This window comes from Peromyscus maniculatus, chromosome 10 (genome assembly GCF_049852395.1).
Source record: "Peromyscus maniculatus bairdii isolate BWxNUB_F1_BW_parent chromosome 10, HU_Pman_BW_mat_3.1, whole genome shotgun sequence".
Taxonomy (NCBI): Eukaryota; Metazoa; Chordata; class Mammalia; order Rodentia; family Cricetidae; genus Peromyscus; species Peromyscus maniculatus.
Genome location: NC_134861.1, coordinates 92,618,133 through 92,642,118, shown reverse-complemented (window position 1 = coordinate 92,642,118; position 23,986 = coordinate 92,618,133). Strand labels below are relative to the sequence as shown.

Genomic DNA, 23,986 nt, shown 5'->3' with positions numbered 1-23,986 from the left:
ATGGTACATCATCATTACCTATTGTCACCCGGCTCCCCAATAGTACATCAGAATGTATTTCTTCTATCCGACTGTAACTTACTACCTGCTCCTAGCCACGCCACCCCCACCCCACCTCTGGAACCCACCATTCTACTTCTTATTTCTATGAGATCAACTGTTTTAGATCCCACATGTGATAAGATCATGTGGTATTTGTCTTTCTGAGCCTGGCATGCCATCTAATATGATGATCTACATAAACTACAGGTTCGATTATTAAAAACTGAACAGGATTTACTGCTATAAATATACATTTCCCTCATCCTTGTATCAGTTGGTGGATGGGTAGGTTGTCTCTATTTCTTGGATATTGTGACTAGTTCTACAGTAAACATGGGAATGCAGGTATCTCCTAGGCATATTTGCTTAATTTCCTTTAGAAAGAGTAATATCTTTAGGTCAAGTGGTTTGATTTTTCAAGGAATTTCCATACTGTTTTCCATAATGGCTACTAGCTTGCATTTTCACAATGCAAGGATTCCCTTTTCTCCACATCGTTCTTAGCATTTATCTTGTGTCTGTTGCATAACAGGAATTCTTACTGGGGTGAGAGGGAGATGGCACTTAACTGTAATTTGGATTTGCATTTCTGTGACAATTACCAGAGCTCTTTCTCAGACACCTGGTAGCTGTTGATACATCATTTTAGACATGTCTCTTTAGATCTGTTACCTGTCTTCATGGGGCTGGTTCTCCTTTGCTCTTCTGGATATTAAGTCTATTAAGTCTACTGGGATGGATATAGTAGGTTATTCTGGAGCTTAGCCTTCTTCAGATGTGTAATTTGCAGAGAATTTTCTCCCAGTCTGTAGATCATCTCTTCACTCTGTTGATTGTTTCCATTGCTGAGTACAAGCTCTTAAGTCTGGTATACTCCTCTCTGTCTATTTAACCACTTGTGTTTTGTTTTGGACAAGGTCTGACTGTGTCACCCCGGCTGGTTTGGAGCCATGATCATGGTGATCCCCTTATCTCTGTCTCCCAAGCACTAGGTCAGGTTATTGTTCGTCACTGTCATTTCTTCCCAGGAAACTAATCCATCTTCTCAGCACTGAAGCAACCTTCCCCTGATACAACACTATTCTGACACACTGAGAGGCCTAATGCTTCCATTCCCCTAGTCAGTGAATTCACCCTTCATTTATCCTAGACAAGGAACAGCTCAAAATATTAGAGGGAGTCCAGCTGATTTGAATATACAGTTAGTGTTCTTATCAAAAGAAAAATGGATTACCCAATCATTGATGAGATTTCCACCCCTCTCTCTTGTGCTGGCACCCAGGTCTTGCATATGCTACCTCTGAGCGAGCCCCTGGTGAGCGATTTCTTTAAGTTAGTTTTAAATGTTATTTATCATTGTCCGCATGCACATGCCTGCTACCGTACAAATGCAGGAAGGTCAGAAGAAACTTAGAGGAACCAGTTCTGCTGTGGCACCAGGGATTATGCTTAGGTCATTGAATTTATACCAAAGCAGGTTTTCTCACTGAGCCATGTCGCTGGTCCCTGATGTGGAATATTCCTAAGAAATATTTATCCTCTCAGTCTGTTCTTGGTATGCTACCAAATTCTGTAGCTCTGCTGTAAGCGTGAACTATGCAGTCTCTGGAGAGGGGAAAAACCGCATAGGCAGGCAGCAGGCTGAGAGGACCATGAGCACCCACCATTGAGAAATCAGGCTACTAAATCACAGTGGAGAGAGCCTGGACCTCTAGTAAGAGTATCAGACAAAAGGGAAGAGCTTGATGCCCACCTGTGTGTCACATGAGATGGTCCCCACCCACCATCCTTTGCCTGGGAGAGGAAGAGGATGTTGATATCTGACCCACCTTCCTGGACAAGTAGACAGGGCACTGAAAGGAGCTTGTGTCTGAGCCCTTGAAAGGGACTGTTAGGTGATGACTGCCCAGGAAAGTAATCTAGATCTGTGGTGGTTTGAAAGAAAATGGCCCTGAAAGGGAGGGGCACTACTAGGAGGTGTGGCCTTGTTGGAGGAGGCGTGTCACTGTGGAGGTGGGCTTTGAGGTCAAGCCATGCCCAGTGAGTCAGACCACTTTCTGTTGCCTGTGATGAGTCCCAATGCAGGGACTCTGAGCTAAGTCTCCAGCACCAAGTCTGCCTGCAGGATGCCACATTGTACCATGATGATAATGGACTAAATCTCTGAAAATGTAAGCCACCCCAGTTAAATGTTTTTCCTTCCTAAGGGTTGCCTTGGTCGTGATGTCTCTACATAGCAGTAGAAACCCTAACTAAGACAGAAGTTGGTACCAGGGACTGGGGTATTGCTATGATAGGACTGCCCATGCTTTTGTTTGAAGGAATATGGACTTTAGGATTGCGGATTAGAAAACCAGTCCTTTCAGTCCTGCTTAATGGGCCGCCCTAGCAGCAACATGGAAGACAGTGGTGCTGAGGGTGATTTGAACTGTGGGTGCCTGGCTCAAGAGGTTTCAGAGGAGAAGGATGTTTGTATACGGCCTAGAGACTGGTCTTGTGATATTTTAGTGAAGAATGTGGCTGCTTTTTGCCCTTGTCCAAAAAGTCTGCCTGAGGCTGAGGTAAAGAGTTCTGGATTAATTCCCTTGGCAGGGGAAATCTCAAAACAGCCTATTACAGACTCTGCCGTGTGGTGATTAGTGTTAACTCTGGTGAATATGCATAATGAAAAGGAGCAAGCTGAGCAAATAAAAGTACAAAATGTACAGATTGAGGAAGGGGGCACCAGAAAGTGGAACAGAGCTAAATCCTGTGTCCAAGGAGATAAACAGATTAAGAAATGGAGTGATGACCTCAGGGCAAGATCCCACCCAGCTAAATTTCCAACTTGAGGAAAGGAACTAAAGAAAAGCTTAGAGCTGGGTGTGGTGGCACATGCTTTTAATCCCAGCACTCGGAAGGCAAAGGTTGATGGATCTCAGAGGCCAGCCTGGTCTACAGAGCAAGATCTAGAACAGCTTAGCTTAGGCAGTAAAGGAAACCATGGAAAACAGAAAGCTGGTGCAGATGTAATTGAATGAGGGGGCCATGTTCCAGCCCCAGCAAGCAGAACTTGGCAGCCTCAGCCACATGGTTCTGGCTTTAGAGTCAAGGAGAGAAGAAAGGGGCTATAGAATTCACCTCCATTACTAAGGAAAGCTACTGAGGCCAGGCATGTATAATGGGTTCCCTGAACGGAGGCCCAGAGAGGCCATTGCATGAAGCTGTGAAGGTGAAGCCTGGATTTCCTTGGACACTCCAAGATGTTGGAAATGCCAGAGCCATGGGACACCTGCCAAGGAGAGCTGCTAACAGGGAGTGGAACCAGCCCAAGAGAAAGAAGCATGTTGCAGTCAACAAAGCTGAATGGAGTTGGAGATCTGAAGAAGATTTTGACATTAGACATTGAGATTCAGAGTTTGGAGTTTGCCCAGCTGGTTTTTGGTTTTGCTTTGGTCCAGTATTTCCTCACTATGGTCCCTTCCCTGTGTTTTGGAATGGTAATGTATAACTTGTGCCATTCTATGTTGGAAGTATGTGATCTGCTTTTTTATTTTGATCTTACAGGGGATTGCAGTTAAGAGATTATATGAATCTCAGAAGAGAATTCAAACTTTAGACTTTTAAATAAGTTTTAGTCTGTTATAGACTATGGGGACTTTTGAAGTTGGATTGAATGCATTTTTACATTATGATATGACTTCAAACCTTTGAGGATCAGGGAGTGGAATGTGGTGATTTGAAAGAAAATGGCCCCCAAAGGAGTGGCACTAATGGGAGGTTAGTGTGGCCTTGTTAGAGGAATGAAGTGGGTGTGGCCTTGTTGGAGGAAGTGTGTCACTGTGGGAGCGGGCTTTGAGGTCTCATATATGCTCGAGCCACACCTAGTGAGACAGACCACTTCCTGTTGCCTATGAGTCAAGATGTAGGAACTCTCAGCTACAACTCCAGCACCATGTCTGCCTGCATGACACCATGTCACACCACGATGATAATGTACTTAAACCTCTGAAACTGTAAGCTGCTACCCCAATGAAGTGCTTTTCCTTTATAAGAGTTGCTGTGGTCATGGTGTCTCTTCACAGCCACAGAAGCCTTAACTAATGCCACTCCAGGGCTCAGAAGTACTACAGTGTGCAGTCTGCGGCATAGAAACCGGGACAAGTCCATGGTATTTGGCAGCTAGAGCCAGCGGGCCCAGGAGCCAGGAAAGTCACTTGAGCTAAGTGTAGAGTTGCAAGGCTAAAGAACCCAGAGTCCTGCTGTTCAAAGGTAGCAAAATGGATCGTCTAGTTCCAGAAGACACAACTGGCCTCCCCTCAAGCTTTTTGATCTCTGGGCCTTCAGCAGACCGAGCAGTGCCACTCAGAGGAGTGGAATTATAAGATTCTAGTGTTCCGCCTTCCTTCTGGTAAAACACCGACCAGTAGCCACTTAGAGGAGAAAGAGGTTTACTCAGTCTTACACTTCCAGGTCAGAGTTCATCACTGAGCGAAGTCAGACAGGAACTCAAAGGAGAAACCTAAAGGCAGGAACCATGGATCAATGCTGCCTGCTGGCTTCCTCACTGGCTTGTGCTTAGTGTTGTATATATTCTAGGACCACCTGCCCGCCCAAGGAATACCGCCACCCACAGTGCACTGGGCCCTTGCACGTCATAATCAAGAAAACCCCTCACAGAAATAGCTACAGGCCAACCTGATCTAGCAGTTCCTCAACTGAGGCTTCTTCTCTCACATAACCCAGGTTGTGTCAAATTGACAATTAAAGTTAACCAGGACACTTAGCCTCCAGAAACCTCTCAGACACACCCACTTGTTATCCGAGCATCCCTTAGCCAAACCCCCCTTGATCTGGGATGTTGCTCAATGGCAGAGTGCTTGTCTGGTAGGCGTGAGGCACTGGATGTGATCCCCGAACAGCAAACAAATCAACAAAAATCAACCCCTGCAGTGATCAAGCTGGTTTTACTCTTTAATCTGCAGTCACGCCCTTTGTAGCGCTCTGGGTCTGGGAAAGGTAGAATTAGTCATGAGCTTGGTTCCGGGTTGCTTTTGTACAGAATACAAAATGAAGGGAGAATCTGCCTGAAGCCTGCTCTTACCAGCTGGGTGCGGTGATCACTGGCTTGGGAGGAGCAGACATTAGGCACTAATTACACTTCGCAAGCCCCTGCCCCTGACTGTTGCCATTCTGTTGATGGAGTGTTTCTGCATGTGTTCAGCGGACTGGAGTTCAGAGTGGCTGATTAGTTCTTGCTGAGGGAAGGACGCAGGATGATGAACAGCCTGCTTCAGGATCCGTCTGAACTCCAACAAACAACCTCTGGTCTGGTGAATTTCATGTGCTTTCTGCCCTTCCAGCGAAGTCATCAGCATAAAGTAATTTCCAAGAGAGTGCTTGAAGATTTTTCTTTGTTTGTAAAGTCATACCCTGTTTCTGTTTCTCTGAGGGAGCTTTGAAAGCCTACCCAAATTCCTAAGTGGAATACCATTAGGCTGGAATCTACGGTTTGGCTTTCTTTCCTTGGGTCAAAAATGGGGTGGACATCAGTGGTATTAGAATAGCCATTTATAATGATGGTTTCCAATTAGGAAGCTGTTTTAGTTAGGGTTTCTATTGCTGTGAAAAGACCCCATGACCTTGGCAACTCTTTTAAATTTAATTGAGGTGGCTTACAGTTTCAGAGGTTTAGTCTATTAAAATCACGGTGTGGAGTGGCAGTGTGCAGGTAGACATGGTGCTGGAGAAGGAGCTGAGAGTCCTACATCTTGACCCACAGGCAACAGGAAGTGAACTGTCTCACTGGTGTAGCTTGAGCAAAGGAAACCTCAAAGCTCACCCCCACTGTTGTTGACTGGTTTTGTTCTTATGCTCCCAAATAAATCACATGCAGAGGTTTATTCTTAATTATGATTGCCTGGCCTTAGCTTGGCTTGTTTCTTGCCAACTTTTCTTAACCTTAATGATCCCATCTACCTTTTGCCTCTGGGCTTTTCCCATTCTCTTACTTCTGTAAATCTTACTCTTACTCCACGGCTTGCTGTGTAGGTAGGTGAGTTTGCCTCTCAGATCTTCATCTCCTGGCATTCCTGGATGTTTTCTGTCCCCTGGGGACCTGGGTGGGGCAATTCTTGTTTTGCTCTGATTTGTTTCATGTTTGGTTGTTTTCTCTTCACTGAAGTGGGCATTGATGTCAGAGCCTAGCAAGAGAGAGTCTGCATCTTGAGGGTCTAGTGCTTGTTCTGGCGCTTGGAGCTGGCGCAGTACACCAGAGAGGCTGCTGAGGTGGTGCTGTTTCCCAGCTGGGGACCGAGGCGTGCACGACAGCCTGTGGTCAGACTGTTGGGTGAGCTTTTTGGTTTTTGCCTTCGGGATAGGCAGATATATTAAACAACTGCATCTGGTGAGAGGACCAGGAGAGAGAATCACCTCACCACTTACAAATGACGTCAGTACCGAACCCCAGCCTCTCCCCTGCCTCGGAGGAGGTTTGAGTGCTGTCCTGACTCAGGGAGTATTTGACGAGTAGAGAAATGATTTGTGTGTTTATGAAATCTCTGTGAAAATGGAGCTGAGGGCATGTCTCAATTGATAGAGTGCTTGTCTAGCATGAACCTTTGTAGATGGTGGTGTAAGCCTGTAATCCCAGGACTTGGGAGGTGGAGGCAGAAGGATCAGGAGTTCAAGGTCACCTTGACTATGTAGCAAGTTTGAGGCTAGCCTGGGCTGCATGAAATCCTCTCTCCCGGAAAAAAAAAACTGAAAAATTTACATATATGAAAAGTCATCGTTGGCTGGGCGGTGGTGGCACACGCCTTTAATCCCAGCACTTGGGAGGCAGAGCCAGGCGGATCTCTGTGAGTTCGAGGCCAGCCTGGTCTAAGGAGCGAGATCCAGGAAAGGTGCAAAGCTACACAGAGAAACCCTGTCTCGAAAAACCAAAAAAAAAAAAAAAGTCATCGTTAAGTCAGGAAGTCATTCATTCCCTGGCTTCAGTTCTACCATGGACTTGGGGAAACAGCCTAGTCACTCTGGTCTCTTGGATGTCACCTAATTCCCAGGCAAGGCTATGTTAGTGTCCCCTAAGAATCACAGAACTTTTCAGATAGCTTATGAACAGAGTGACTTTGCCATTTGATGAGATGTTTGGGCTTCAGTTGCTGGTGCATCTGAGTGTACTGGCTGTAGTCAAGGATTCTGCAGATTCAATAAGAATCTAATGGCACAATGGCTTTGAAATGGGAGGGCTCGTCTGTCTTTTTAATTTATGTAACATAGAGGGTGGGTGATCCGAATCAGCAGGAGCGGAGGGAGGGATTGGCAGTGAGGCCGTCTGCAACGTAGCATCTGTGCGTTGGTCGCTGCTGTCTTAGATCAGAGGGAATGAGTGAGAAATCCATTGTTTGTACCCCGTTGGTAAGGAACGAATCATGTGGCTGTGCCACACATAGCCGGGCAGCTGCGTGCCTACCTAGTCTCCTAATACAGTGGAAGAAGCAGGAAGCTAACGTTCATAGATGGCTGGCGATCTCTGCCGCAGCCAACTCCTCTGGCTCCCAGCAAATCTGGTGTTGCACCGTTGTAACTGGAGTGTGTAAGTGTGAGTGTGGACGGTGGGTAACTTGTGATTTAGTTTACAGCTTGTTAGACTTTCAAGAACTACATCTAGGCTCCGTGGGTAGAAGGGTTTCCTATGCAAGCCTGTCAACCTGAGGTGAGCCCCAGAACTCATATAACAGCAGAGGGAGAGAACTGGCTTTATAGTGTTGTCCTCCACATGTGCCATGGCGTGTGTGCATGTGTGCGCGCACACACATATTATATATGCACAATAGTAATAAATATAAAACAATTGCATTTGTCCTGGGTAGAAAGGACCATGTGTTACCCAGGAACTGTAACTTTCAGGTGGAAGCGCTCATATTCAGGAAATACAAACACCATTCTCTAACTCCACCCCTAGCTAGCCGCTGCTTCCTGTCCACCCCACTGTCTCCGCTGGTTGGACCGCTTTGCTACCTCGTAAGTGAAATCATATAACATGGTATGGCATTTATCAGAATTTCCTGTTTTGGCTGGCCTTGCACTTGTGACAACCCTCCTGAGTGCTGGGATTGTAAGTGTAAGCCACCATGCTTGGTTTTTGTTGTTGTTTTGTTTTGTTTTTCCTTTTTAAAGCTAAATAATGTTACATTGTATGTAAAGTGCCAAACTTTTTCATCCACTGAAAACTTGTTTCTGTCTTTGGCTGTTGTGAGTAACGCTGCTGTAAGTGTGGGATTACATGTATCTGTGCATGTCTCTGGTTTTCATTTGTGTGGTTTGTATTAGGTCCCTCTCTGTTGCTGTGATAAAATACTATGACCAAAAGCCACCGCACCTAGGGGGATATTCTGCATCATGTGCTAATTTTATTTTTAACTTGTTGAGAAACCACTATATTATGTTCTAATGTTATGTTACATGATTCCATTTTATCTTTGTGTGGTGTACAGGGGTGGGGAAACACATATGTGCGTGTACCACAGCATGCTTGTGGGGGTCGGAAGTCCATCTCAGGTATCAGTCTTCATGCTCCGTCCTGTCTGAGGCAAGAGCTCTATTGCTTTTTGCTGCTCCATACACCAGGCTACCTGGCTCAGGGGTCTCCAGGGTGTCTCCGACCTCTGGTTCCCTTCTCAGCATAGGAGTGCCGGGATTCTGTGTCTACAATCCCAGCACTACTGATCTAACTTTATGTAGCTTGTGGGGATTTGAACTCAGGTCTTTTGAAACTTGTGCTTCAAACACTTGACCCCCTGAGCCATCTCCCCATCCCATGAGCCATGTCCCCAGCTGACTCTAACATTTTAAATTCCCAGCAATAGTTCTAATTTGGGGCTAGGCATGGTGGCACATGCTTGTATTCCCAGCACTGGGGAGGCAGAGATGGATTTCTGTGGGTTGGAGGCCACGCACGTTAGCCTTCATAGCAAGTGCCAGGTCAGCCAAGGACAGATTAAAAAGCTCTGTTTTTTTCATATCCTCACCAATGCTGGTTTTGTTTTTGTTTTGTTTTGACACAGAGTCTCTCCACATAGCCTTGGCTGTCCTGAAGCTTATAATGTAGACCAGGCTGGCCTCAAACTCACAACAATCTCCCTGCCTCTGCCTCCTAAATTCTGGGATTAAAGGTGTGTGCCACCATACCCAACTAACTCTTGTTAATTTTATAATACCCATTCTAATGGATGTAGGATCGTTGATGTCTTTCTTTTTTATTGTGGTGAAATACACATAACAAAGTTTGCCATTTCAGCATGTTTGAAATTATGTTTTATTTGTGTGTGTGGAAGCATGCATGTGTGTGCCTGTGTTCATATTTGTGTGTGTGCATGAGTGTGTGCATGTGCAGACTCATGTGCAGGTGTGTACACAGACCAAAGGGGGGTCAGATATCCTAGAGCTGGAACTGTGAGCTGCCTGACGTGGGTGCTGGGAACTAAACCCATGTCCTCTGGGAGCGCAGCCACAGCACTGTCAACCACTGAGCCGTCTGTCCAGACCCGACTTTCAGTGTTTTTAAGTACACAGTTCAAAGGCAGTGACTATATTCACAATGCCATGTATCTATTGCACTTTATTCTTTTTCATTTCTCTGTTGAAAAAAATTTAAATCAATTTTATTGGGTGACAATTGGTGTCTAAATACTTTGGTATTCATCTCTAGAAAGTAAGAACCTTGTCCCTTTGTTTCAAAAGGAATCTTTCTTCAGATTCCTGTGGAGAGAGGGAGTTTCCTCACAAAGCCACACTGACAAGAGAGGCTGCTTATCATAGTCCAGGTCACTTGCCCTGTTACAGTGGGAGATGAGCGGACAGAGTTGGGTGCTGTACCAACCTGTAATGAAGACTTCCAGTTGACCTTCCTTGTGTTTGGAGAATGGTGGAATTGGATGATGTCACTAAGGGACTCATTCTTTCCACTGGTTTTGGTTTTTTGTTTGTTTGGTTTTTGTGGTTTTTTTTTGAGCTGAGGATTGAACCCAGGGCCTTGCGCCTGCTAGGCAAGCGCTTTACCATTGAGCTAAATCCCCAACCTCTTTCTACCTTCTATTCAACTGGCCTCAATATGGTGGCTCTGGGTCCTCGTGTTTGTTATCTCGTGTTACATATGGATGCCGCGACACCAGGTACTGTATTTCCACTGTCCCGAGTGAGAAGGACTGTAGGTAGAAAAGATTTTCCATTACCGAGGATGCCAACCCTTCCCATTTGCTACTCAGTCGGCTTCCTTTTGCATCTCAGGGCTCGGTTCCGGAGTCTGCTGGAACGGTACTTACCGAAGGAAAATGAGGTGACTGCCTTAACCAGCCATGATGCATGCGGTATCCTTGGGCTGAGCACCTTGCTGTCCCAATAAAATGAGACTTCTCTTAACCAAGGAAAACAGAAGTTGTATCCTCCATATATGGGCAGTGTCTGTTATTATTCTTAAAGATTTGAGTGCATTTTGAGATGTAAGTGCATTTTGAGAGGCCGTGGCACAGAAACTCTGAGACTATACTGAATCCATGTGCTAGTGGAAGGGAATTTGGGATTTATTCTTTGGATGGTATCAGGACAGTGACTTCTGTTGTTTCTAAGAAAAATAATCCTCCGGGCCATGAGTCTGAGAAGACCCCTGCGGTCACCTGTTGGGTGAATGAAGGTGACTTAGAAATCAAGAGAATGGTGGAGAGAAACAACCAGTGCCGTTTCTGTTTAGAAGTCATATTTGGGGAAAGGTGATATTTTACAGAGATTCTTCACTGCAGGCGTGTTGAGGTTTTTGCCAGTACTCTCAAAAAAAAAAAACAACTTTGTAGTGGGGACCGACCTTGTAGCTTCAATGGTGCTGCTTATGTCTGCTGATGAGGGCAAGTCGTCACAGACTCTTAAGGTGACACCAGGTCACCTGACTTGTGTCCTCCAAAACTTAGGATGCAGTAAAAACAACTTTTATCTCAGGGTAGTGACTTAATTGTTGGCTCTTTTTCCCTGCCCATTTGCATCTCAGAGTCTATAAAAATTATGGGGGAACCAAACAAATAGCCCTTGTCATTCTCATTTATAGTGGCAAATGGATTTCAACGCAATATAAGCCCTCCACGTTTGCCCAGGACAGGCATGGCAGAGACTCCCAGGAGGCCCCTGGTTCGTAGACACCGTGACAGCCCTAGCCATTAGTGACCGGCTCATTCATCGTCTCTGCTCCACACTAGCCGGCCCGGAGAGTGTATGAAAAATTGCTGTGGCACGGAACTCATCTCCTGATAAATTACAAAGTGAGAAAAGATAAGCAAAGAGCTCGGGTAGTGCTTGCAGTGGAGCGAGGAATCAGGTGTCACTTAACAGCAGAGACAGACCCCGAGGAGAGTGCCATTTGACGATTTCATCCTCATGGGAGCACACTTATACAGGCTGACTGCAAGTCACCAGGTGCTATAACCTCAGGGGACTGTGGCTGTAGACAAGGTTTGTCATGAACAGAAATGTTAATTCATGATGCATTACAGCAGTTAGCCGTTCCTGGGAGACTGACTAGACAGTTAGGTGTGTTTTCACTGTATTTTCAGTCCTTATAAAAATGTGGGATTTTTTTCCCCCTATTCCACTATTTTCCCCTTTTACTGATGAAGAAACTGAGGCACAGTGTAAGCTTAGTCAGTGTCACCTAGCTAGAAAGTAGCAGAGCTGGGACTCTAAGCCCGAGCAGATTAGCTACAACTGCCTCTCCCCACTGGCCCAGACAGACAGACAGACCTTCTCTTTAGCAGGCCAACACTTTCTGGTGCTGTGAGTACCGTTTGAACTTCTGCACCCTGCCGGTCACTGGGAGAAGTGCTTTCAAGAGCCTCAAACAATGAGGAGCTGCTGGGCTTCCGTTTTCCATCTGTAGGTGGAAGGTGTCTTTCCATCATGTGGTACAATGGAAGATTTGTCCTCGGGGATGGTGTACTAGCCACAGGAGGCCATTTCCCCGGGCTTTGATAGCCTCGTTTGTGCTGGAAGAACCACATGGCACTTGATAACAAAAGTGTGAATGATAATATCACTATTATTGTCCGCCACATTATGAAGCCCTTGCTGGTCTCAAACTGCCTCAGTCTCCCAGTCTGAGATGACTGACATGAGCCACCACATCCAGTTGTGACTTCGACTTATAAAGTCCCCCTTTTTGAACAAAAGTGCATGGGGTCTTAGGTGACAAGCTCTTGTGGGCGTCCAAAACATGCTTTCAATAGAGTATAACTTTTGAGGCCAGGAGACGTCTAGAGCATCAGGATTATAAATGGTGGGAGACACCACAGTCCTTTAGCTGTGGTTCTTTTTTCCTCTGGCAAAGGCAAGGGTTTTGGAGTGCATAGAGAGCTGAGGGAGCAGGATTTTCACTGTCTCACTCCGTGCTATGCAGCCTGCCTCACACACGGGCTGGGTAAGAGTGCAGATCACTCACACTTGTGGAATGACGTTTATTAGAAGAGAACACATGGTGAGACGTACAGAGCTGGCAGCCCCTGACGTTGCGAGATGTGGCCATCTGGGTAACAGCTTAGCAAGTCATTTCGATAAATAATGCCATTTGGAGGAGAGTTTCAAACCGAAGCTCCATGCCAGAACCCTTTCAAGAAGGTTTTTGCAATTCTGGCTCTCTCCCTCCTTTTGTCAAAAACTCATTAGATCTCGTTCCAGTTATGCTCCGCTCTTTGGGGGCATGGGAACATTTGTCCTTGGCTTTTCACTGTGAAATATTATTGGAAGATTAATATCAGTGGAGTAAATACTACACAGAATAAAAAGAACCCAAATTTATTATACAAAGATAAAATACCTTCTCTAGACTTTCATTTTCTGTGTCTGAGTGCTTTGCCTGCTTGTGTGTATGTACACCACGTATGTGCCTGGTGCCCACAGAGGCCAGAAGAGGGCATCAAGTCCCCTGGAGCTGGAGTCACAGATGGCTGTTAGCTGTACTATTCGTTCTGGGAGTTGAATCTGGGTCCCTCTGCAAGACCAGCAGTGCTCCCAGCCACTGAGCCATCTCTCCAGCCCAAAATAAAAGTCTTGGGATTGTGGAATATCTCCTCTCTTTCCTTGAAGAGACTTCTTCATTTTGCTCAGTAGAAGAAGGAAACATCCTTATGTCTTAGTTAGGGTTACTGTTGCTGAGATGAAGCCTCATGACCTGCTGTGGAATAATGCTTTTGTACACTGGTTTAATAAAACGCTGATTGGCCAGTAGCCAGGCAGGAAGTATAGGCAGGATAAGCAGACAAAGAGAATTCTGGGAAGAGGAAGGCTGAGTCAGGAGACACCAGCCTCCTGTTCAGGAAGCAGCATGTAAAGGCACACAGGTAAAGCCACTGAACACGGGGCGACATATAGATTAGCAGAAATGGACTGAGTTTAAATGTAAGAGCTAGTCAATGGTAGGCCTGAGCTAATAGCTGAGCAGTTATAATTAATATAAGCCGCTGTGGGGGACGAGAGTGGGAAGATTTGTTCCAACCGCTGGCTGGCTGGGACACAGGAAAACATTCAGTTACAATGACCAAAAGTAACATGGGGAGGGGAGGGTCCATTCTGCTCACAGTTCCACATGACGGTTCATCATCGAACAGTGAGGGCAGGAACCTGGGGGCAGGAGCTGATGCAGAGGCCGTGGAGGGGTGCTGCTTACTGACTTCTCCTTATGGCTTGCTCAGCCTGCTTTCTTATAGAACCCAGGACCACCAGCCTAGAGATGGCACCACCCACCATGGACAGGGACCTCCCCCCTGGATCAGTAATTGAAAAAAAATGCCTTACAGCTGGATCTCAGGGAGGCATTTTCTCAACCGAGGCTCCTTCCTCTCTGATGACTCTAACTTGTGTCAAGTTGACGCAAAACCAGCTGGCACATCCTGCTAGTAAATGAAAACTTGGAGTGAGGTTTTATTTTTATTTTTAAAAAGTTATTTACTATTAATATATGTGTGCGCACCTGCATGCATCAAGTGTGTGTGTGCGCACATGCATGCCATGGCACATATGTGGAGGTCAGAGGACAATTTTGTGAAGTCGATTCTTTCCTTCCACCTTTATTTGGGTTCTGGGGATTAAATTCAGGTTACTGCAGGCATACATGCAGGAAGAACACTGTCTACATAATAAATAGATAAATCTTAAAAAACAAAACAAAACAAATTCAGGTTATCAGATCTACACAGCAAGTACCTTTTCTAGCTAAGCCCTTTCTCCAGCCCCTAGTGACATCTTCTAATCTCACTGGAGCAATGGACCAGTTTGTGTTCAGGAAACATGGGAGGATGGAAGGCAGAGAACTACCTCTCAGTCTTTGTTTCAATTCTAAGGATACTATTACGTGACCAAGAGAAAGCTACACTCTATTGAAATGTGTATTCTGTGTCCCCATGAGCTTGTTACACAAGACCCTATCCAAATTTTAATTCACTCAAATTCAAAGAGGACTTTGTAAAGTCAAAGTCACAACTGGACATGGCAGCTCATGTGAGTATCTCAGCACTTGGGAAGCTGATGCAGGAGATGTTCGAGGCCAGCAAGGGCTTTATTCTTGGACAATATGGAGGCACAGTTGTGAGACCTGGTTATTGTACTCAGGCCAGTTATTGTACTCTGAGGTTCTTGCTGTCAAGTTCATTTTCTGAACTTGCCCTTGATCCCGTGTAGCACACAGTCATTCCTGGCCATCTTCTGGGACCCCACAGACCTCGGACACCAACAACAGAGAGCACATCATTTGTTTGTCTACCAGAAACTCTCTGGTCACGACTGTGGACTAAGAGGATCAGTAGATTCTCTGTGACAATAAAAGAGATGTGTGTGTGTAACAAGGTGTACCAGGAAGGCAGAAAGAACTGAAAACATGATTTGTTACATGGGACGTTGATGGGCTGATGAGAGGAGAAGTTGGTCTTAAGCTTTTCATTGTAGTCTTCTGGTTTCTAGATGAGTCTTGACACTAACAGGGTCCTTTGCAAAGGAAAGGTGGGTAGGAAGATGGAGTAAGTAAGGGGACTTTCCCCTTCTACACACCACACACACCACACACACCACACACACACACACACACACACACACACACCACATACACACACACACACCACATACACACACACACACACACACCACATACACACACACCACATACACATACACACCACATACACACACACCACATACACACACACACACCACATACACACACACACACCACATACACACACACCACATACACACACACCACATACACATACACACCACATACACACACACCACATACACACACACACACACCACATACACACACACACACCACATACACACACACCACATACACACACACACCACATACACACACCACACACAAACACACACACACACCACATACACACACACACACACACCACATACACACACACACCACATACACACACACCACACACACACAAAACACACACACACACACCACATACACACACACACACACACACACACACACACACACACACACACACCTCTGGTCTTAAGCTCATACCTGTTAACTGCCAGAAGAACACGACATGGTGGGTTCTACTGTGTCTCTGATTTATGTCCTTCAGTGTAAGAATTTTTTCTTTGACTTCATCTGACTTAGTTCATCACGTTTCTCAAGTCTTACCAAAGTAATTTATAAACTGTCTAGGAGCTAGCCAAATTCAATCAAACAGTTTTAAAAGATAAAAACCAGATCACAGATTTCAATATAAAACCACAAAGCTTTAGTAAAAAGGACATAGGAAAAAAAATCTGAGATCAAGGGATAATGAAGAAGTTTCTAGGTTTGACAGTTAAAAGTAGGACCTGTAAAAAGAGAAGCGTGCAGGTTAGATTTTGTTAAAAGTAGAATTTCTTGCTTTGCAAGTGACTTTGTAAATGAGCCAGGTGTGTGACACATGCCTGCCTGTACCCCAGCTCCTGAGAGGTGCAGGAGGGGAAGGAGCTCAGGGCCATCCTCGGGCGTCTTGTGAGTTCGAGGCCAGCCTAGGCTATGTGTGACCCTGTCTCAAACAAACAAGTGAGTAGAAGATGTGTCAGTGGGTAAGAGTACTTGCTGTTTAAGTGTGAGGGCCTGAGTTCGGTCCCTAGCACCCCAGTAAAAGCCAGATGTGGTCACGTGAACCTGTAAACCCAGCGCCAAGTGTGAGGATTTCTGGGGCTTGGTGGCCAGCTAGTCTGGGGGCGAGGAGGATGGTCAGCTCCAAGTTCAGTGAGAAACCCTCTTCCAAAGGGAAAAAGGGAGGGCGCAGAGCAGGTCACCTGACACGCACCCTGGTCTCTGCACATATGTGCACAGATGTGGGTATCCATGCATGCATGCATGCACACAGACACACACCATACACAAAGGTCTTGTGAAGTGCCGTTCAGTGGTGAGAGATGTCCTCTAAACAGATGCTGTGTGCCTTTAATATGCAAAAAATGAAAAGTTACTTTATACTACATAATTTGAACTCAAATGGCCCAAAGCTCTAAACAGGAAGAGCTAAAACTATACAAACAGTGAGAGGAGACAAGAGCAAAAGCCTCAGTACTGGGCTTGGCAATGATTTCTTGTTTCGGGACACTAAGACTCAGGCAACAAAGGAAAATGTAGATAAATTGGACTTCCTCAAAATTAAAAACATGTGTGCCCCAAAGGATACTATCAACAGTGAAATGGTGACTTATGTAATTGGAGAAGTTTGGATATGTGATGGGGGATTAATGTCCAGGACAGACAGGGAACAATAAAGCATTGAAAATGTGAAGAGGGGCCATAGATGTAATGCAGGGGGAGAGTGCTAACCCAACATGCACAGGTGATAGCCAATGCTGAAAAACAAAAAAGTGCAAATTAATAGAGTAGGCATTTCTATAAAAAAGATACACAAATGACCTGCAAGTGTGTGACCACACCCATCCATGAAGGTGGGACATTTACATAAAACTAACAGTTGAACCGTGAAAAGGGTCGATACAAGATGGATGCTGAGATCTAGTTGAGGGGTCATATTAAGGTTGGTTATTAGTTGAAGATGTTAGACATTGGTATGCTGGGGATGGCTGGTGGGGAGATGGCGTGATGAAGAGACAGGGTTTCACTGTATTATTTCTTACCACTCTGTATGAATTTGCAATCATTTTAAAAGGGAAGACAGCATAGTCTGCGTGAAATACTTTGGAAGAAGCACCAGGGTAGTTCCGCTGCAAGCTACTAATACAACCGTTCGTAGACATCTCCCCAGGCCTCTCTTCATGCTAAGAAAGGGCAATTTTCATCTAACCTCGGGCAGGGTATAGAGAATGTTTCCCATAACTTAGACATAAGTTGTCCTAGGAGAGCTAAACTAGTTAAAAAAAAAAAAAGAATTTAGAAACATTGGCCACGTTAGGTTTTTCTAAAGCCAAATAAACAAGTAACACAATGAAAAACAACAAAGCATACCCTGTATGGTGAGGGAAACCTGAGATCCCAGCCTTCGGGAAGTTCAGGCAGGAAGATGGTTTTGGGGCTAGCCTGGGCTAATGAGTGAGACTGTTTCAAACCAAAGCACAAACAATAACAGCAACAACTACAAAAATTAAGGAAAGGGCCGAGGAGGTGGCTCAGTGGATAAAGTGCTTGCCACACAAACACAGGGATCTGAGTTCGGATCCCCAGCACCCAGTATCAATCCGGGCCTGGTAACACTCACCTCTGACCTCAGCACAGGGGTGGGATGAGGGCACAGAGACAGGTGGATCCCGAGAACTGCCAGCCAGTCTGGCTGAAATAGTGACCTTCAGGCTCAGGGAGAAACCTTGTCTCAAATAAGGTGGAGAGCAACAGAGGAAGACATTGGTGTCAACCTGTGGCCTTCACACCTGTGTGCACATGTTGACACTCCCCTTGCCCACATGCAGAAATAACCAGGAGAACACACGTGGCTCCGTGGAAGAGCGTATCCCATCACTAAAAAATAGATAAAGCCACAGAAAGACAGACCTTAAATATTAAGATGGTAAGATTTTTTTTTTTTTTGGAAAGCCATTTGAAGGAAAAAATTATTACCAGAAAAGCTATCTGTGCCTTTCTAGAAAAAAGTGGTACCTGGAGAAGAAAGTTTGTCGTCCCGAGTCCTGCTCTGCAGATAGGAGCCCAGTCCTAACACATGGCTCCATCTGCTTAGCCACTATAGTTATAGCACTTCCAGAACAAGGACTATGTGTAAGGCTCTGCCTACACCACCGTCAATCCTCAGCACACCCTACAGAGCAGAAACAGCTCTATGGTTAAACTAAGGTGTGAAAGACGGGATAACCCATCGGAGATCACATGGCTAGTGACTGGCAAAGTGAGTTCACATCCGGAGTCTGCACAGGCCGTTTCTGTCCTCCTGCCTCTTTCAAGGAAATGATTGCAGACCACTAGCTTGTCGCTGTTGGACCCCAAAGGTTTAGGGTCTCCAGTGGGCACCCCAAGAACCCAGACTCTAGTCCAGTTGATGCAACAGCACGAGGTTTTTATTGAAGCGACTGTACAGACGGGCTACTCTTGTCCTGAGAGCAAGATTACTGCAGCCCCATGGGGGCTTTTAAAGGAAAAACCCACAAAAGCCATAAGATTACAATTCCCATACAATTTCGTTTCACAAGATCATGGCCTGATCACAGAGTGGGTACAGTCACGTCCACATGTACATTCTTCCTGAAACCTCAAGGCGGGTATCAGGGCGGGAGTGGAGTTTACACAAAGGTCACAGTGGTCCTTCCTGGAACACCTGCAACTGTCCCAGTCACAGTTGAGCATATCTCTTAACAGAAATCTTTTCACATTGTTACATTGTGGCAGGGGAGGTTGAACAATGGCTGAGTCAGCTTGCCCTTGGAACTAGATTTTTAGTTTCTCATTTCCTGGGGCTTAGGGGTGGTGTAAGCCTGAAGGGTTAGGGTCTTTCATCACCATGGTCCTAGATTGGACTTAACTCTTTTTTATGCACCCCCCCCACTTCCGAGCTCTGATCTCCCACAGTCCTAGGAGAGGAGCCAGTGCGTCGGTCAGTCGACGTGACTGTTCTGTTTCTCACTGTACATTTGCAGGTGGGTATTCTGATTTCGTCACCTGTCTAATGCAAGCATGGTAAATGCCTGTTGTACCGGCTTCGTAAATTGTCTGTGCTGTTTAACCTCAGCAAGGAGCTGGCTCAAGCGCCAGGATTTGTGCCTCTCACTTCAGACTCAAGATGATTCATCTCCAAGCATCCTTCAGACTCCCCTGCCCTGGGTCAGGCTGCTCCTTGACTCCGGAACAGGTTGAAAATAGAACAAAACAGCTCAAAGTGCAAAGTGAAAGCAGTGTACCTTTGAGAGCACTAAAAGGTTGTTGTGTCTCCAGAATATAAAACACCTAGAGAGGGAATGGCTAAGGGGAATCTTCTCTGCCCCCAGTCGGTGACTCTGACATCACGGTTTAACAGGGCTTCCTTAGCTGCTTTCTGCTGGATGTTGGAAACATTCATTGGGAGATGTCTGTATGTTCTTTCTACTTGGTGTAGGGGTATATTGTTTGTAATCTAAGAAATAAAGCTTGCCTGAAGATCAGAGAACAGAGCTAGCCACAGAGTTAGCCATAGAGGTCAGGCAGTGGTGGCACACTCCTTTAATCCTAGCACTCAAGAGGCAGAGGCAGAGATCTGTCTGAATCTCTGTGAGTTCAAGGCCACACTGGGCTACATGAGATTAATCCAGTCTAAAAGAGAAACAGAGCCAGGCAGTGGTGGCATACACCTTTAATTCAGCACTTGGGATCACACACCTTTAATGCCAGCACTAGGAAGGCTGAGACAGGAAGTGATATGGCTGGGCAGAGAAGGGACTATAAGGCAGGTGGAGACAGGAATTCACACCCTTTCAGGCTGAGGCGTTGGTGAGGTAAGAGGTGTGGCTGTGGCTGCTCGGCTTCTCTGATCGTTCAGCTTTCACCCTGATAAATGGCTCTGGGCTTTTATTAAAAGACCAATTAGGATTCATGCAACACTTGGGCTCCTTCAAAACCAAAAGTACAGCAATGGTAGATCTTTCTTCGAACTATGAAAAACACAAAAAGACTTTTCATTGTCCTGTGTTTTCTGTGGGACTTGCCTGGGAACTTGCAAAGTCTCATACTCCTACAGTATGTATACAGGTAATATTAACTTAATACATTATGTAAAGTTTGGATTCAACTCTCTTTTAATATAATAATAAGTTTACTTGTTAATGTTACTGTGCCTCATGTTATTAAGAGAAAATAAAAAGGAATCAGTAAGTAGGGGGAAAAAAAGAAATGTCAGAAATATGTAAGGATTGAAATGCTTTTAGTAAAGATGGACTTACGTTTGGGGGTTAAGACAACAGATGTTTTCCAGAATGGGCTGGAAAGCCTAAGCAAGTCACAAAACTCTAATTAAGTTATGTAAGACATTGGAAAATGAGACTCCGATAGCTAAGAAAGATTATTTATTTAAGAGCATTTGGGCTTTGCCTCAGCTTTAAATAGTACACACTAGCTGGAACTGTGACACTGGTATGACTGACCTGGCTATTTAAGAAACTTACTTGGAGGCTATCCTAATGTGGAAAGAGGAATTAAAGGGACATTCTGACCCTTGTCCTCCAAAGTCAACTAGGTCCCAGGGACTGGGAGATGTCTCTCAAAATACCCTCTAAACCTGTGGAGTCAACTGTTCTTTTGTTTGGGGAGGCCATGGAGACTGCACTGGGTGGACTCGAACCAGTCTGCACTCTACACAGAAGGTCAACATGGAGGAAAACCTTCCTCCATCCTCCTGGTGAAGCCATTGCTAAGCAGGGCTTGAACTAAACCTCACAGCAATGGAACAACCATAACAGGAAGGCCAAAGGAGTCAGGGGCTCCTCAGCAACCCCGGAAGACCAGACCTTCACCAGCCTTAATAAAAAATAAATAAAATGATTGATTTTAGCCTCCTCCATGGTCTTAAACACACAGCAAGAAAGTATTACCACAAGTAAGATTACTGACAATAATATAAAACAAACAAATAATAGGCCAGGCCTCCCAATGCTCTGGATGGTCTACTGACAAGCCACCCCAGTTACAAGCAAACACAGGACTCTCATCCTTTCCTTAGCCGTAAACACATTGCTGTTTTTAGATTCCTGGTTTTGTTTCCTTCACTCTACAAAATCAGACTAAGACCATGTCAACATCCTCATCTCGATGGTAAAAAGCCTTAAAACTGGAGATCCAGGTCTTCAAGGTGAAATTGGTTTAAGTCTATTATGAGCTTAGTACTGATGCTGTTAAACTCTAAACCGTGTGCACTCCGCTACTGTCTTAATTTTATCTACTCTTCACAGTTTGCTCACACTCAGATGGTCCTGGAACCATCTAACTATCTTATCTCCTTGATCACCCCCCCCCCCAGTGCCTGAAAGTCAGTTGAGTGGGGATACTGAATCCTTCTACACCCCCAGTATCAGCTAGAATCAATCAGATTGATTCTGTGTCCATCTCCTAGATGACTTTAGGCTTTTAATCTTTAGTGGAGAATGTTAGATAGCTAGATAATTATTAGCAGGCTTGGAAGCCATTGAGGAAGGAGCCCTCCTTCATGGCATCTTCTCCCTCCAAAATTTACATTAGGTAGCTAACTGGCAACTTTGGAGACCATTGAAGAAGGACCCTTCCTTCACAGCATCCTTGTCCTCCAAAATTCTGATACCACAGACTGCTCCAAGAACCCCGGATGAGGATGCCAACCTTGCCCAGCAGGAAAAAGATATACAGACCACAGCTCTACCTTCTCCACCCATCTCTAGAAGCCAAAATCATGAATGTTAGCTGTGGGAGGCCAGCTCCCACCTTTTCAAGGGTTCTTATGAGGAGGATAGAGGGATAAAAAATATTAAATAAAAAGATAGTGAAGAGGAGAAAGACAGAAACACAGGATAGCTTCAGGAGGACCTGGGTCAATACCCAGTGACCTTTTCCATTTATTCAAAGGGGCTTTTTATAACAATGCCAAGGGGTGCGGCAAAAGACCCCCTCCCCTTGCTAGATACAGCCAAGCATAGACCCTTCCAAACACCTGGCAACCACACCCATCGTCAAACCATTCCCTTATGTTGCCCTTCTGGGTAAAGCAAGTTCTTACTAGGAAACCTCTGTGAGCTTTTATAGTTAGCCATGGCCAACTTCATTTTGAAAAGTTCTTATATTTTGGTTAAATAGTAGTTTCTCACAAACCACAGTAATTAGCATCCCAGAACTAGATTCCTGTCCCATCCCACCCCTGAAGACCCTTGATATTGGCTGTTCATAAGTGATGATTTTTGGGTCACCTGGAATTCCTTTTTTTCAAGACAGAGTTTCTCTGTGTGACAGTCCTGGCTGTCCTGGATCCCACTCTCTAGACCAGGCTGGCCTCGAACTTGGAGATCCACCTGCCTCTGCCTCCTACGTGCTGAGATTAAAGGCGTGCGCCGCCGCCGCCGCCGCCGCCGCCGCCGCCGCCGCCGCCACCCGACAGAATTCTTTTACTGCTCACCATTCTGTTGCCACTCTTAGTGACAGCCAATCTTGAGCCAAAATAAAAAGGGGGGGGGACTTTCACCGTTGTCCCCCACACCCTGCTTCTGCCCTGTAACCACCCCAGTTTGTAAGTGTTTGAAGGCTCTGATTATTACAGAAGACCTCCCCTTCCAGGTTCCTCTCAATAAAGACCTCCACTGTCTTTAAAAAAAAAAAAAGGCGGTATCCCTGTGATAGCTAGTGTTTTGCTGTCAAATGGATACAATGTAGAATCGCCTGGGGCAGAGTATCAGTGGGGAATTGTCTGGCTGATGCTGGCCTGAGAGCGTGCCTCTGAGAGCTTCTTAGTTGGGTCAGTTGAGGTGGGAAGACCCACCCTGAATGTGGCCGGCACCGTTTCATAGATGGGCCCTGGACTGCATGAAAGGGAGGAGCAAGCTGAGCTCTGGCGTGCACGCGGCAGTTCAATCCATTCCCTGGGGCTCCTGCTGCTGTGACCTCCCTGCAACGATGAGCGGTGACCTGGGACTGTGAGCTGAAACGAACCTTCTCTCCTCTACCTTGCTTCTGTCAGGACACTTTGTCACAGTCACAGGAAGTCACCCCAAATACCCAATGTCTGTAATTTCTCCAGCGTGCTTGCTGGAGCTAATTGAAAACGTTGTTTTGCGGGGCGTTCATCCTGAGAATCTCCTGGGACCACTCAAGAACACGCCACCAGGGAAGTTCAGATTTGCAAACTATCTGTCATTTCCCCCTGAACTGCCAGTTTATTTAGTAGACATTTTGTTTCTAACACTCTCTTCTGCAGGCTTAAGTGCGTGTAAGATCCATCAGGCCATTTATATTAACAGTCGTGCTAAAAGAACTCTGGACTACACTGTTGGTACCCAGCCCTTCTACGCTCCACGTCTCAAAATGCTTTGTCCCTTCTTAAACATATCACTGCGTGTACGAAGTTGAACGTTTTCATGAAAACCGTCTGGAATCTTTATGCTAGGACCAGACAATGATGACCTATTTTAATCCTGGAATTTCCTACTCAGAAGGTGGCAGTAATAAAAGATTTGAATGGTGGTTTTATAAAATACCTGGGGGGTTTTGTTGTTGTTGTTCTCTGTTGGACTTTCCATCTTGGAAGAGTTTAGTGGATTCTTGCCTTAATTATTAATACCCGCTCATTTGATTTCAGTGGTACAGGCATGGATGGGAAGAAATGCAGCGTATGGATGTTTCTACCTCTTGTATTCACTTTGTTTACCTCAGCTGGCTTGTGGATAGTGTGAGTATGCTCTAGTTAATAATTAAGGATTTAAGTGTAATAAAGAGAAAATCCAAGTTTTAGTACTAGGACATATTTATATA

The 23,986-nt window shown here is 45.4% G+C and overlaps 1 protein-coding gene across 8 annotated transcripts in view; it reads left to right on the top strand.

Moving 5' to 3' along the window:
- Positions 1-23,986, top strand: part of Tmem150c (transmembrane protein 150C) — an 85,871-nt gene that overhangs the window by 40,045 nt on the left and 21,840 nt on the right. For all 8 annotated transcript variants that reach the window (XM_076546710.1, XM_042257683.2, XM_076546711.1 and 5 more), the window contains one exon: positions 23,814-23,903. In XM_076546710.1, the coding sequence (XP_076402825.1) occupies positions 23,824-23,903 (80 nt within the window). In that variant the 5' untranslated portion in view covers positions 23,814-23,823. The remainder of the gene's footprint in view (positions 1-23,813; positions 23,904-23,986) is intronic.